The sequence below is a fragment of the Leuresthes tenuis genome, unplaced genomic scaffold (assembly GCF_036924035.1).
Source record: "Leuresthes tenuis unplaced genomic scaffold, fLeuTen1.0.hap1 SCAF_17, whole genome shotgun sequence".
NCBI lineage: Eukaryota > Metazoa > Chordata > Actinopteri > Atheriniformes > Atherinopsidae > Leuresthes > Leuresthes tenuis.
Window position 1 is genome coordinate 11,943,853 of NW_027325371.1, and position 11,628 is coordinate 11,955,480.

The 11,628-nt window shown below is 40.7% G+C and overlaps 1 protein-coding gene across 2 annotated transcripts; it reads left to right on the forward strand.

Annotated features, from left to right (window-relative positions):
* Positions 1-18: 18 nt before the first annotated feature.
* LOC140273716 (ethanolamine-phosphate cytidylyltransferase-like) lies at positions 19-10,578 on the forward strand. 2 transcript variants are annotated; one of them, XM_072369366.1, is made up of 13 exons: positions 19-343; positions 5,421-5,509; positions 6,566-6,727; positions 6,836-6,902; positions 6,999-7,083; positions 7,160-7,201; positions 7,743-7,872; positions 8,418-8,500; positions 8,603-8,680; positions 8,796-8,861; positions 8,948-9,013; positions 9,110-9,198; positions 9,306-10,578. In XM_072369366.1, the coding sequence occupies exons 1-13, from the start codon at positions 210-212 to the stop codon at positions 9,418-9,420; spliced, it is 1,206 nt and encodes a 401-aa protein (XP_072225467.1). In that variant the 5' UTR covers positions 19-209; the 3' UTR covers positions 9,421-10,578. The 2 variants fall into 2 exon arrangements, with proteins under 2 accessions (XP_072225467.1, XP_072225466.1); XM_072369365.1 differs by having other exon boundaries at positions 20-343; positions 7,740-7,872.
* The last annotated feature ends 1,050 nt before the right edge of the window (positions 10,579-11,628 follow it).

Sequence of the window (11,628 nt, forward strand, 5' to 3'; positions counted from 1 at the left end):
TGCTGGAGGAGGAGGCGTTGGCGCATCGCATCGCTGCTGTTTCTTCTGCCGCCACCGCTGCCGCTGCCGCTGCTGACACAGTAACCGGCTGTCCGGCACCGAGACGGGGCACACACCTGACACGGTGCGGCAAACACCTCACTTGACGCAAGTCTTGACGAAACCAGTCTCTGTAAGTCGTGCTTTTGTGGTGACTCTTCTGCGGCTACATGATGATCAAGAACGGTCATCACCACCATCAAGTGAGCACAGCAGCCGGGAACGACGCAGGGACGACCCCCGGCACTGCAGCGTGCAGTCCCGAGAAGAGGAGGCGAAGAATCCGGGTTTGGTGCGATGGCTGGTGAGTTTGGCGTCTTCTCATCGGATTATTGGTTGTGTGATGAAGGTCTCCCGACACTGTCCCCGTCGTCTGCACTTTGCTCGTTTGAATGAGTGTGTAAGCCTCTCACCTGACACCGGTACAGGCCTGCTGCAGGTTGAACGCTGCCTAATCCCCCATCAGTTCAGTAGAGGCAAAACTTTTAACGGAATGTTCCGTAGCGCATATCCTCCAATGAGTGCTTTCATCGTTTTACACCAAGCCAACATCATTACAAACAAATAATTTTCTGTCAATTTCCAATCATCTCATCAATTTACATTACACCACTTTTACTTTGCATTTACATTTCTGGGGCATCGCAGTAAACACTATTACATAATAACATATGGGCAGGCTTGATGTTTCCTGCTGCTATTTATCGCAACTCAGTGTCGTGAGGCTACTGATCATGATAAGTCTTGTGGTCAGGGTTCATGTAAATGGTGCCAATGATTAATGACGTTATTACAAGTCCTTCAGACAGAAATGTCTGCAAAATGTCTTGGTTTTCCTCAGTTTGTGCAGGATATAGTTCCAAGTACAAATGACGACCACAAGGTTAATTACTACTACTAGTTAATTACTACGCGTGTCATTATTATAGTATGGTTTTCAAAGTGAAAATCACGTCGGAATTCTGCTTTATTTCATGTGCAAAGCTGAGCTGAGACCTGAGGGCCACTTTCATTCAGTCTTCAACGCAATGTTTTTGCAAACACGTATAAGTTTTCTTAGCAAACATTTCTTCCCCATCATTTGTCATACATGCATCTATCTGTTTAGTTTTTTTCCCTTCTAACTCCTTTTAAACAAAGAAACAAAACAAAAAAATGAATAATCTCTTGTGACAGCTGGACTGAGGGAAAGCCACCTCTCACCTGTTGACTGGACCAGCAGCAATGACTAACACACGCTGTTCTTACTTTTCTTTCTTTCTCCCTTTATAATCGCAGCAGGTGCAAAAACAAAAAGAAGTGCTTCACTTCCATTTATAAGCTTTGTTTACGTGCCGTGGTTTGTAGGTTACATAGCTGGTCAAATTATTTATTTCAAATGAGTGTGGTCAAGGATCACACACATTCCATCCTTATCTTGGCTTTTCCTGTAATCAGTGTTTTGCAGTTTTCGGACTATAACGCTCAGGCTTCTTATTTGTAGCTGCTGAATCTTCACATCCCCACAAAATGTCTTTTACCATCGTAATGTCACAGGATATTAGGCAGTCACATTAAAGTCAAGCAAGGCACTCGCAAAGAGCCCGATGGAGGCTTTAATGTAATACTGGTGATGAATTAATGTGGCCATGTAGGGTAAGGATGCAACATTAGAGCCTATATTCACATCCAGTGGAGAAACAACAATAACGCTTGACAAAGGAGACTCTGCTCCCTCAGTTTAATGTCCAATATCATATACTTTATACATAATGTTAATATTTGCGGTACAAATATTTGCAAACGAACAGCTTATCTGAAAAGTGAACGGGAGTCCAAATTTAGCTTATTCATGTTGTGCGAGAAAACAGGGTGTCCGTTTGAGCTTAATGGTGATTTTCTAAAGCATATGTAACTTCTGCCATGAGCTATCACGGTAAGAAAGATGAACGAGCTGAGCAGGATTCGTGGCTTGGTCTTGGCGGAGTTAACTTTATAAATCTGAGGTATGAAAATGCTCTACACTGTCATCCTACTCTTGCTTTTAGTGCTGAGTCGGCAGTGTGATCTTTCTGTCACCTCACGTTTGTACTTTGGTGAGAGTTCTCAGCAAAGCTGAACTCCCTCTAAGCGGAGGAGATGCAGAATAACTGTTTGTCCCTCCCGGCTTAACCGAACAACGCATCACATGTTGGCTTGTATCGGGGGATTGCATCCCAAATACAAGAAACAACCAATATTTAGCCTTTTGTCCATAGCGTTAACTTTGAGAGGTTATGACTTCCCCATGTTCAGGCTACTGCTTCCACCTGAAACCAGTGAATTTAACTGAATTCAATTACATTATACTTCATTAAACTTCCCAGGGAATTTATATTGTTATATATTATTGATAAAAAAAAATGTAAAAAAGAAATACAACTGGTTTGATGTTCAGCTGATTTGAGACATTTTTCAAGCACAAACACTAAATATTCACCAGTGTCATCTTCTGTGTAGGGATTTGGGTCTTGCTGCCAGATGTGACAGTGAACTGAGGTTATTTGGTTTTTTGGAGTGTCAGTTGAATAAAGCAAGCCATATCAACATGTCACCATAAGCTATTCACTGGCATTTTTTAAGAAAGTCATTACCCAGTTCACTGAGAAACTGATGGGCAGATTCAGTAAGTGAGAGAAAACACCAAGCCTTGGTGGCTGCATGCTGCAGCAACAGCATAAAAGATTTGAATTTTTGTGTATGAAGGCCAGGATTATGGGGGCTTTCGCTAGTAGAATTCCTGCCATTTATGTGTGGCTGCGTATCTGTGGTTTGATGGCATGTTGGGGAATATTTGGGATGCCGGAATATTAACCGGTGGGGTGAGCATGCAAAGAGAGCTAATGTCAACAGAACTCAGATCATTAACCCCTCTAACCCCTCTGGCCCACACCTGCTCAGGCTGCTGTGGCTCGTGCTATCCTGCCTGTCACTGAGCACATTGTTCTTTGAGTCCTTACACTGGACATTAATATGATGTACTGGCATGCTGCTTTGTCAGCAGTGTGAGAGGAAAATTCCAAGGAAAGAGCACAGTCACTTGGACATTCTTTTGCTTGCACAAAGGGACGCTCAGTTCTTATTTGTCATCCTGAAGTGACGTGACAGGGTTTAAAGATCATTTGTCAGAGAAGCATCACCAAGAAAGGGTATAAAGTCCACTTCAACTATCAGCTGAAGTTGTGTGTACAGACAAGACTATAAACATGCTTTTCAAATCCTCAGTGAGCCAATGGTGAACTGTTAATTCCTTTTAGGCTTACTGTCCTTTAGACTTTCAGTGTTCTGAGTTAAATGCAAAATTATTCAACCCCTTGGCTGCTTTCTGCTGGCATTGCCATCACATGCCCATTTCATTCTATCACTGTGTTCACACATGTCTGCCTGTTTTTGCCCTTGAGAAGCTTACTTGCTGTTTTCGGTGTCTGCTAACAGGTCTCACTAATTAATATTTCATCATCACACAGTGATACGCCCGTGATCCATGCCTGTTGAAAAATACAACAGGAAAATAGTCACTCATTGGGCATCTTTCTGGTATAAACCCCCCAAAGCAGCCTCTTGGTCTTATGTAACTCAGTCTGAGGCTCTGAGTTTTCACCTCTTTTCATTCACCTCCAAATGCTCCTCCCTATTACATTCTTCTTGGCTTTCTCTGTCACCTAAGAGCCTGCTCACATGGATCCCATTCCAACAGTTTGACAACACACAGACCATTTGTTGCTCATAAGCCCCTTGCCAAAAAGCCTCTTTTCTCTCACAATAATGATGCGAAAGTGCATTTTAGTTGTATTCTATGCCTTTTAAATGGTATTTCAGTGCCCTAAACAGCGGCTAAGGCTATTTGCAGCCAGGCTGTGTATAATGACACTGCAGCAAGGTGGAGATGCTGTTTGTCATTAGCATATTAAGGGGGTGAAAACAACATGGGATTATGTTACTGTTGTTACCCTGTATATAATGTAGTAGTGGTAGTGTTGTTTTCCTATTTTTTTTTTCTGAGCGTGCTTCACTTGAGGAAGTGCAGTAGCTGCTGTTGCTAAATGGATAAGCACAAAGGCAATAGAAATATCAGTGTGATCTCAGCTGTTAGCAGTAGTGACAGTGACAGGAGGCTAATGCCCATCTGTTCCCTGTTACTATGCTAGATTACATCTGTTACAATCTCAGTCTCCTATCTGTGCTAATCTAATTATCACAGATGGAATCATAGCTGGTGAGATACGAGAGGGAGGGAAGAACACACCTTACCATTTACTTTTTCTGTTCAGTCTTTTATCAGATATCTTACTGCTGAGCTGAAATGTGCAGACCATATTGATGGGTTCACAACAAAACACTGAGAATATAAAAGGATCTTTTGTAAAAAGGAGTTTTGTAAATTTTTACTTTAAAAAAACCCAATAATGTTTGAATGGCTTTCAGGTTAGGTGGAGACTACTTTTTATTTAAATGTGCTTTCATCAAAGGTTTGAAAAAGATTCCGAGTCCAGTCAAACTTCATTTCTATTACGATCGCTCTTTTGTTGTTGCTGCGCCCAAGATGTGGAGCAAGTTACCCCCCATAAAACATAAAACCTAAAACTTATTTATAACCCTGACTGTTAAAATATTGTCTCTAAAGGAAATTTTAAAAATTTTTCACAAAGCGCAGGTAAAGTTACAACAAAACTGGAATTCACATGAATTTACAAGAGTCAGGAGAGTTAAAAAGAAAATAAGGCTTGTGGCAATTATCAGACACAAGGTTTGATAAAAACAGGGTCTTGGTTTTAATGGCTCTCTGGTACTTTCTGGTATTTCTGAAAATATATATGGAAACTTAAATATGTTCCTTTTTCCACTTTCTTTCAGCACGTCTACATGTGCAACTGAGAGTGAGAGCTGCATCATCGAGCCATGACACTGTCACTGGTTTAGAACATTTTATCCTAAAAGGAGTCACCCAGTCCAATACGTCAGTATAAGTAGAATTAAAAAGAGCAACAAATTCATTAGGACTGAAAACACAATAATAAACCTGCTGCTGCAGAAAAGTGAGATGCTGTTAAAGAGTAAATTGTGCACACACAGCACGCCGGGGCGCATGGCTTAACCTGATACCAGCGTGTGTCCTCTTTCATGTGTGTTGGTCCGGCCACCGGCTGCATGAGGTTAAGGGAATCCTCGAGATCAAGAAAGAACTCACAACAGACATGCATATTTAAATCACATGCTTCAGAAAATTCTAAGAAGGATATACCACAAAGTTTCCAAAGAGCCAGTGCTTTGTTTCATCAGCAATTGTGCAGCCACTGTGATATGTGTAACCTTTGTAAATGTTGTAAATGTAAACTCTTTCTACTCATGTTTTTCCTTCACAGCTATGACATGGTGCATTATGGCCACTCAAACCAGCTGCGGCAGGCCAAAGCTATGGGAGATCACCTCATTGTTGGAGTACACACTGACAGTAAGGCTCACCATACATACTTTTTATCATAATGTGAAGATGGCAGTCATTCTGGCTGCAGCGCGGTATGGAGTGAGCGAATTTCCTGGTTTTCCTTCACTGAGTAAACTAAGTCCCGTCACCAAAAGCCTGCCTCAAAGAGTGAGAAAACCAGTTTCTCTGGTTTTCCTGAAACAGGGAATTCTACAAGATGCACAAAGGGCTTTAAATCAGGATTCACATTAGGGTTTGGCTCTGTTCGGTCTGAATTGAGATTTTGCTCCTCCAGTAAGTGGTTTTCTGAACTCCTACAAGGGACTCTTATGGCACAGATTAATACTGGCTGTTTTCACATGGATCTTGATTCTCCAAAAATGCTCAGAGTACAATCAGGCTGTCAATCCATCCATTTAACATTCATAACAGTGTGAACGATCATCAAATCGTGAGCAAATTTAACTACCATTCAGCATTTCCCCACCAATCTTTACTTTGGACTTTTATCCATCGGCTCCTGGTATTTAGAGAAGGAAAGGACGCAAAGTAAACAAATAGCTCCCGGTGAGCTATAAAAGTCCTCTCACACCCTCTCCCTGTTAAAGATTGCAGAAGAGGTATGTTCTGCTTAACAAGAAAGAACATGAGAAACTCAAATATTGATCCAAGGGCATGATGTGAGTCTGTTTTGGCTGACTTTTACCAGCAAATGAATCGACTGAATCTTATTAATAACACAACATACGTCTTTGGTTAGTAACCAGAAGCGCATTCCACATTTAAAATTTAACTTGAATTTGATTCATGTTTGGGGGGCCTGTAAGTGCACATCTTTTTAAATCATTTTCTCTAGCATCCAAATAAACAGTGAAGTCAGAATGTTGAATCAGAATTGGAAGAATTTGGGCGACTCATCTGTGCCTCAGCCTCCCATGGCACATTCAGGAATTCTGACATTGTGAAAACGCAGAATGCCCACGCAGTTAGGGTAGGCAGATATATCAAGATATATCAGCAATGTTTCGGTCTGTGGCTGTGTTTTACCCATTTATTTTTAATTTCTTCATTATTTCCTTTAAGGTGAAATTGCAAAGCACAAGGGTCCGCCAGTCTTCACTCAGGCAGAGAGATACAAGATGGTGCGGGCCATCAAATGGGTGGATGAAGTCGTGGAAGGAGCTCCTTATGTCACCACTCTCGAGACCCTCGACAAGTACAACTGCGACTTCTGTGTGCATGGAGGTGCTGTATCAGCACACTGATTTATTTAGAAACACAAATGCATTAAAAGATGGGGGGGGAAAACAGATCTGATTGCATAAGGTCACAGAGTGTGTCATGGTCTTTCAGATGATATAACACTCACTGTGGATGGGAAAGATACATATGAAGAGGTGAAGAAGTCAGGGCGCTACAGGTGAGCTTTCCCTTTCTATTATGCAGAAGGTAATGCTAAGAGTCGAAGTGGACTGCTTGCGTGTATTTCATTAGGTCACTTAACACGTTGTTGCAGGGAGTGTAAGAGGACGCAGGGAGTCTCAACCACAGACCTGGTTGGCAGGATGCTCCTGATGACCAAAGCACACCACAGCAACATTGTGAGTATAGCCAAATTCTCTAAGTACGCCCTCAGCTCAGAGAACAAACTGAATTTTTTTCCTATCCTCTTTTCAGGACAGTTCAGACTATCAGCAGCACACAGACAACTTTGGAAGGGTAAAAATCTGATATTTTGCTCACAGTGCATGTAAAATTGTCAGCTTCTAGCCAAACCTGTCGGTGGCGTGTGTTCAGAACAAAATTCTCGGCTCTTTTGCTTCCTGTTCCTCAGCTGTTTTGTCATTCAAGTATGGAAAGTCCTGTTAGGGCCAGATGTCAGCCATCATTCAATAACGGCCTTTGTTGTGGACCAATTTAATTATGTGGGAGCCTTGCCAGTAAACAGTGTATTCCACTTCTGTTCCTGGATGAGGAAAGTAACTCAGAGCCTTTACTTGCATGCAGTTTAGGTTCTCTGTAACTTTAACAGTTAAGACTCAGAGAGTGATAATGCTAATCTGGCGAGGGTTGAATGAATGCATTCTGGATTTTTGTGGTACTGCTTTAAGTTAGCCACTGGGTGGCAGTGATTTGCCACAAAGATTCATTCTGGTCTGGGATGATGAATATACTGATGTGCACCTGTCTTCTTGCTGCTTCATTGAATTTATGCTCATGTTGTGTATTTCTTTATTGTGGGCTGTCACATTAAAAGAAGGGTCACAGTCCTTGGACAGGAGTGTCTCAGTTCCTGCAGACCTCTCAGAAGATCATTCAGTTCGCCTCTGGCCAAGAGCCTCAGCCCGGAGACACAATCATCTATGTAGCAGGAGCCTTTGACCTTTTCCGTATCCTTTTTCAAACGAAACATTCAGAATTTATGCAAACGTTACATTTTCCTGACTTATGATCGCAACAGTTTAGGAGTGATACAACAAAACCAAAAAGCAACAACACCAAATAACGTAAAAAAGAACACAAGAACCTCTTCTCTTTCTGGTAAAAACAGCATTTATTGCCTTGGTTTGACATCAGCAAAAAATTAACACAAAATCTGATAAGATCACCTGTCCGTGCTGTCAGAAAAGTTGCATAAAGAACTATTTAGCAGGTGAAGGGAGATAAATGCCAACAGAGTGTGTTGGTTTAGTTCTATTTTCCCGCTTTGTGTTCTCTGAAATGTGTTTTCTTATTTGCACTTGTTGCTTTCTAAAACATCTCTCTTTTCTGAAATGTTTCAAATCTTTTGTTCTCTGCAGTCTTGTTTGGTTATATTTAGTTGTCATGTTGATTTCACGTCCGTGGGCCTCTGAACAATAGTGAGCATTTAAAATCCTCAGAGATAGTCATCTATTATGAATTACATTGTTGTCCTTGACTAGTCTCCTGTCAGACATTGGCCATGTGGACTTCCTGGAAGCAGTACACAAGCTGGCAGAAAAGCCATACATCATAGTGGGGCTGCACTTCGACCAGGTGAGGCTTTTATTTCTCAGTCTGAAACCCTTTGTGGCATCTTCACCTCCTCTGAGAAGATTTTTCCACATGTTTATTTATTTATTTTCTCATTTTTTTCAGGAGGTGAATCGTTACAAAGGGAAAAACTACCCCATCATGAATGTCCACGAGAGAACGCTCAGCGTCCTGGCTTGTCGAGTGTGTTCTTCTTATTTAGCTTATTTAGCACTTATTTAGTGCATTGCAACCTTACAGCGGGTGTCTGTATAGTCATATGAATAATTCCATGTGCTTTGTGTTTTTCTTTTTACAGTACGTATCAGAAGTGGTGATTGGTGCACCTTTTGCAGTGACAAAAGATTTGCTGGACCATTTAAAGGTAAGTACAGGTGATACAATAACTTCTCACCACAGCGTGAAATCAGAATTAATCAGAAATGACTTTTTTGACCTTTGTGTCTTCAGGTGGATCTAGTTTGCCATGGCAAGACTGAGATATACCCCGACAAGGATGGATCTGACCCATATGCTGTACGACTCCAATCACAGCCATGTTATACAGCCGTACTTTGGAAACACAACTGTCTGCAGTGATCATTTGTTTTATAATTTCTTCTTCATACCCAGGAGCCGAGGAGAAAAGGAATCCTGCGTATGGTTGATAGTGGGAACAGCCTCACAACAGATGCAATTGTACAAAGGATAATAAAAAACAGGTGAAAATTTTCAGTATTTTTAAGCTGGAGTTAACTTGCAGCGATAATATGTTATATGATAGCTGTTGCTTCTATTGATTGTTTTCACCTGCCTTTGCTGAATTTAGGTTGTTATTTGAGGCAAGGAACCAGAAGAAAGAGGCCAAAGAGATTGCTGTTATCCAGGCCATGAAGCGGCAAGAGGAGGAAAAGACTAAAGAGAGAGCCCAAGCTGTGCTGTAGGCGTCACCAACTGTGGTGTCAACTTAACACTGACAAGCTCAATTAACATAAACTCCCATGCAGTAAAATCAGCTCTTTTTTAAGTGTAACGGCACCTTCTACACATGATCCTGGCTAAAAACAGTAGCCTGCAGTGAAACCATGGTGGTCTGCTACAGGATTGTCAGGTGTACTATATATATGTATAATAAGATAAAAGATAAGATGATGATGATGATGATGATGATGATGATGATGGGAAGATGTCACTATATCTTCAAATGTGTTTGGATATTTTGAATTCCTGAAGTACCTTTTTTTGCCTTCAAAAGAAAGTTGAATTATATCATGGGCTTTTGGCACAAGAAGTGAGTGAGCTTAATAGGTTGGTCAGGCATTTAATTATAAAACAAGGAAATGATTTGATTGGTCATTTCTGTGGCGCTATTGCTGCTTTTTGCCCAGCAATGGGCTTAGCCTCACAACTAATCAATCTGTGTATATACTGTATGTATGTAAGTATTATTAAGTGACTGCAGGCTCTCTGTCCACTAGAAGGTCAGGGGAGGTTTTTCCCTGCTCCTCTGTTCTAACGTCAGTTAGAATTAAGACACTGTTGTACCTACGACTGACTCCTTTGGGACCTCACGTACTGTGCAACCAGATTCTGCTCCACTTTGCACTGACTGCTCAGAAATCACCAGAACTCTTCTGTTTTAATAATAGAGTTGTTTTTAACTCCAAAATGCACACTGTCTTGACTTTTGAGTGCAATTGTTTTTTTTTTTAAACCAACACTCCTTCGATTGATGATAGCGTAGAGAGAACCACTGTTTTAACCTTTAGTTTTCATAGCATTAGGAGATAAACATGACAAATGCAAAGTGTTGTCGGCTTGAACGTGAAGTAGACTGTCACTTGAGTCATGAATGATTTAACCTCTGTCTATATGAAATGGGGAAAAAAAAATTATATTTTTTGTAGAAGTATATTTTACTCACCTCCTCTCCACTGACTGCTGTGTAGATGGTCCCATATTTCAAAGCATAGTAATGTCTATCTGTTGAGTTAGAATGTATTGAGTGTGAGCTATGATCTTTATGTTGTTGACAACTCCCAGTTGACATATAATGTAGAAACTGATTGGATTATTAGAGTATACCATTGCTGATAATAATGATATTCAGAAAAGCTGTTTCGTGTCTTGTTTAACAGAAAACGTGTGCCCAGATTTCCATGTCTGTTTATTTCTGTTGAAGCTGCACACTTTGGGATAAACGATAAAGCAACACTTGTTGCACAAAGGGCAAGGCCATGTTTTGGACACAGAAGAGTCTTTTGATCAGAATAGATTATCCATTCAGAGTTTTTTAAATGTCAGGTCACCATAATAAGCTTATCATACAGACTGATTAAGTTCATAGCAAAGTGCTGTAAGCTTTACATACACATACAGTCAGACAGCAGTACTCTCCCACTCCAATAACACATACACATGACCCCCAAACCAAGTCCTTAGTACACCTACAAATTTTAATGTCGTATAGAGCCCATTACTCCCTATTCAATGTCCATTTTTATGTTGAAAGCACTTATTCCTCTAATCCATGTCTTTGGCTTGGTGAGTAAAGAAAATCTAAAAATCTTCACCTTTCCAAACCACCAGGACGCTTTTTCCATTCCTTGGTGGCCCTAAGTCAGGAAGTAGTATTGGTATGTCACCGAGGCGATCCTGTAATGGCTGGCAGTCCATCACTTTCAAGGACTGACTGAGGTAGTCTAAATGGTTTCAAACTTTTCCGATTGGCTTGAGAAGCGCATGACGTTGATATGAGAACATGTCACTGCATTCAGATTCACTTTTGATGTTTCTTCAAGAAGTGAGTTTCTAAAATATGTAAAAAAAAATGGCTTTGTTATAATCCAGTATATTACTCATCTAATTGTTCTGTTGTGTGTAGGCCTAAAGATCAAGTTTAAGTAGTTTATTAGGCTGACTCGTCATTATGACATATCTGTGTAATCAGCAATGGTGATTCAACTTAATTGAAGCTACAGTTATCTTTTCTAATATTTGATGACGTTAACAAATTGGTTTAATTGAAGTGGGAGTTTATTTTGAAGGGAATTAATTGCCTGTTCCGGTGGGTTTTTTTAATCTTGGATTTTGAGAGACGCTGCTGCTTGGCACACGTGACACTAATCATGCTCATTTTCGCCTCCGTTTTT

Bases quoted from the DNA above. Each gene is read 5' to 3' on its own strand.
- LOC140273716 (XM_072369365.1), top strand. From the start codon at position 210: ATGATGATCAAGAACGGTCATCACCACCATCAAGTGAGCACAGCAGCC. The intron at 344-5,420 runs GTGAGTTTGGCG...TTTCCTTCACAG, and splicing joins CGGGTTTGGTGCGATGGCTG to CTATGACATGGTGCATTATG. The intron at 8,862-8,947 runs GTAAGTACAGGT...TTGTGTCTTCAG, and splicing joins ATTTGCTGGACCATTTAAAG to GTGGATCTAGTTTGCCATGG.